At 35.4% G+C, this 3,280-nt stretch overlaps 1 protein-coding gene across 1 annotated transcript in view; it reads right to left on the reverse strand.

Moving 5' to 3' along the window:
- Positions 1-1,155: 1,155 nt before the first annotated feature.
- LOC106469731 (neuronal calcium sensor 1-like) overlaps positions 1,156-3,280 on the reverse strand; it is a 19,200-nt gene continuing 17,075 nt past the window's right edge. Inside the window, exon 7 of the mRNA XM_013930243.2 lies at positions 1,156-2,946. Coding sequence (XP_013785697.2) covers positions 2,839-2,946 — 108 coding nt within the window. The 3' untranslated portion in view covers positions 1,156-2,838. The remainder of the gene's footprint in view (positions 2,947-3,280) is intronic.

The following is a 3,280-nucleotide window of genomic DNA, read 5'->3' on the forward strand; positions in this document are numbered from 1 at the left end:
GAAATATGAGGCCTTCCTTGGACCATGGAAATACGAAGCCTTTCTTGGACCATGGAAATATGAGGCCTTCCTTGGACCATGGAAATACGAAGCCTTTCTTGGAACATGGAAATATGAGACCTTCCTTGGGCCATGGAAATATGAGGCCTTTCTTGGACCATGGAAATACGAGGCCTTTCTTGGACCATGGAAATATTTGGCCTTTCTTGGATCATGGAAATATGAGGCCTTCCTTGGGCCATGGAAATATGAAGCCTTTCTTGGAACATGGAAATGTGAGGCCTTTCTTAGAACATGGAAATATGAGATCTTCACCTGCAAATGTTAAGAGCTACTTTAGATATCTTAAAACTAAAACCATTCAGTATAAAGCTTTACCTATGAGGATTGCTAAAATCTTCATGAAACATATAACTATAATGAAAAAGTCCATAAAAACTACCAGTTCCAGGCACGATGGCAACATGCCCTTTGGAAACGGAAATACCACAGAGAGTTTGTTTGTTTGTTGAATTTCACACAAAGCTACTCTAGGGTTATTTGCCCTGGGCGTCCTTAATTTAGAAGTATAAAACTACAAGGAAAGCAGCTAGTCAATAACACTCACCGCCAACTCTTGCGTTGCTCTTTACCAACGAAAAGTGGGATTAACCATCACATTATAATGTCCCTACAGCTGAAAAGGCGACCATGTTCTGTGAAGGGGGTTCGAAGCCACGATACACATATCGCGAGTCGAATGCCCAAACCACTTACTGCACCTACATATTGATTACATTTAGAGACATATATATATATATATACACGGTCCCCGAAACGTTGCAATCCCAGCCAGGATCACGATACATGTTGTTGTGGGTGGCCCACCCGGTTGTCCACTAGCCTGATTTGTGTTCCTATGTTAAATAAGACGGTACCAACGACACCAGTCGTGATTTTAAGGATTTCTAACTACGTCACATATAATTATGTTTTTTGTTGTTGTTTTTTACTGAAATTAAACGTTTTGGTGAAGAAAAGGAAAATTCACAAAAAAATGTCCACCTAGTCCACTGAATGATAACAAATAATTAATTGTAACGGTATAGTAACATGCTATTCAGATGCCTAATATAGTATAGTAACATGCTATTCAGATACCTAATATACTATAGCAACATACTATTCAGATACCTAAAGTATTTTAGGTTATTAGTGGTAAGTAAAGGACTTTACATTAAAGCTTATGTTACATATTGTTGTTATCGCCTCGTGTGTGTGTGTGTCTTATTTTTGTGGGTGGCCCATTTGATGGCAGCCCGTTTAAAAGCCTATTAATTCCACTGTCGTGATAGTGCAAACTATTGTTGTAATTGTACTTACCTGTGTCAACGAAGTACTAATACACGTAGAAACATATATGCTTTCCTAAAGATCAAATCAAAATCCGTGACAGGAATTTAGCTTTAATATCTTTCAAGGCTAAAAAAAAAAAAAATTAGGGGCCTGAAAGACGCCCCGGGGGCTGCTCAGAAGCTCGTGTTTCTCTTCACCCCGCAGAGTCATGGTAATGAAATCAAAATTCGTGCCAGTGTGATGCAGGTAGTTTGATACGTGTTATGTAACATAGCCTTCTAGTTAGAACTTTATAGACCCAGTTTTAAGTGCCCATAGAAAACAGTTTGGAGCAAGTGGAGGAATTGATTATTTTTATTTTTTACTAACAACCATTATAATTTTGAAATAAGACTAATACGAACTGGTTGTGTTATTTTGCTTTGTAAAATTAACAACAGTTTTAGATATACTGAAATAAACGCGTTTTTACTAAAATAGCACTATTTCGATTATCAATCCCAGTATCTGTGATCTAATATTTCTAATCCCAGTATCTATGATCTAATATTTCCTATCCCAGTATATGTGATCTAATATTTCTTATCCTAGTATCTGTGATCTAATATTTCTTATCCCAGTATCTGTGATCTAATATTTCTTATCCCAGTATCTATGATCTAATATTTCTTATCCCAGTATCTATGATCTAATATTTCTTATCCCAGTATCTGTGATCTAATATTTCTTATCCCAGTATCTATGATCTAATATTTCTTATCCTAGTATCTGTGATCTAATATTTCTTATCCCAGTATCTGTGATCTAATATTTCTTATCACAGTATCTATGATCTAATATTTCTTATCCCAGTATCTGTGATCTAATATTTCCTATCCTAGTATCTGTGATCTAATATTTCTTATCCCAGTATCTGTGATCTAATATTTCCTATCCCAGTATCTGTGATCTAATATTTATTATCTTCTTTTTTTCACCGCTATGAACAAAGGCATTGTTGTTAACCAAGTTAAAAACGAGCAACATTAATTACAACAGTGAAGGCGATCAAATAAAAATCGTTTGTCTCCGTTAGACTTTATCCCATTCCGTCTTATTGCTTGGATGATTTCTAATCCGTAACTCGTAAAAAAAAAATTATGTAACTTACAAATTCGATGTGACATAAACGTCGACTGTCTCAAAGCAAATCGACAAAAGTAAATATATTAACTGTTCTCGGGCTACAGTGGTAGTTTCTTGTGAATTAGCTGGTACCAGAACTCTCACAATCAGACGATCGTTCTTCAAACAGTTGCAGAGCTACGAGTTGATAGAACAGTCACGTGACAAGAACGATTAATAATAATAATTATTTTTTTCTTAAATCTCAGGAACGAGAGCTTTCAGCAGAATCAATCGGTAGTTTCTGAAATCGTTACAGAACTCTGAGCTGAAGATAGTTTTTGGAATCGTTACAGAACTCTGAGCTGAAGAACGATTATGACGTGATATAGCCGGTCGTTATGAAACACTTTTACTTGAATCGTCTGGTACCAGAGCCCTCACGATTACCGGATCATTCTTAAAACCTCTGCAAAACTCTTCGCAAGTGATTTTTCCGTCTCCATCCTAAGGAGAAAAATAATTAAGTACACTACGCCACAAATCATGATAAATTAACCATCCCAGAAAACTGTAAATGTTCAGGATTATTCTATAAAGCCAAGAGGAAATGGTTAAATAAATAAAATAAGAAATGGTTAAACAAAACCTCAATACAGATAAACTAAGGTTTTTTTTCTCGGTGTACCTACATTAGCCTTTCAATACTCATTTGAGTTAATTTTGAAACTTGGTTTTGACAAACTATATACATATATATAGAGAGAGAGATAGAGAGAAAAACTACATATATATATATATAGAGAGAGAGAGAGAGAAGAGAGAGAAGAAAACTATATAT

The sequence above is a fragment of the Limulus polyphemus genome, unplaced genomic scaffold, assembly GCF_000517525.1.
Source record: "Limulus polyphemus unplaced genomic scaffold, Limulus_polyphemus-2.1.2 Scaffold3634, whole genome shotgun sequence".
Classification (NCBI taxonomy): Eukaryota; Metazoa; Arthropoda; class Merostomata; order Xiphosura; family Limulidae; genus Limulus; species Limulus polyphemus.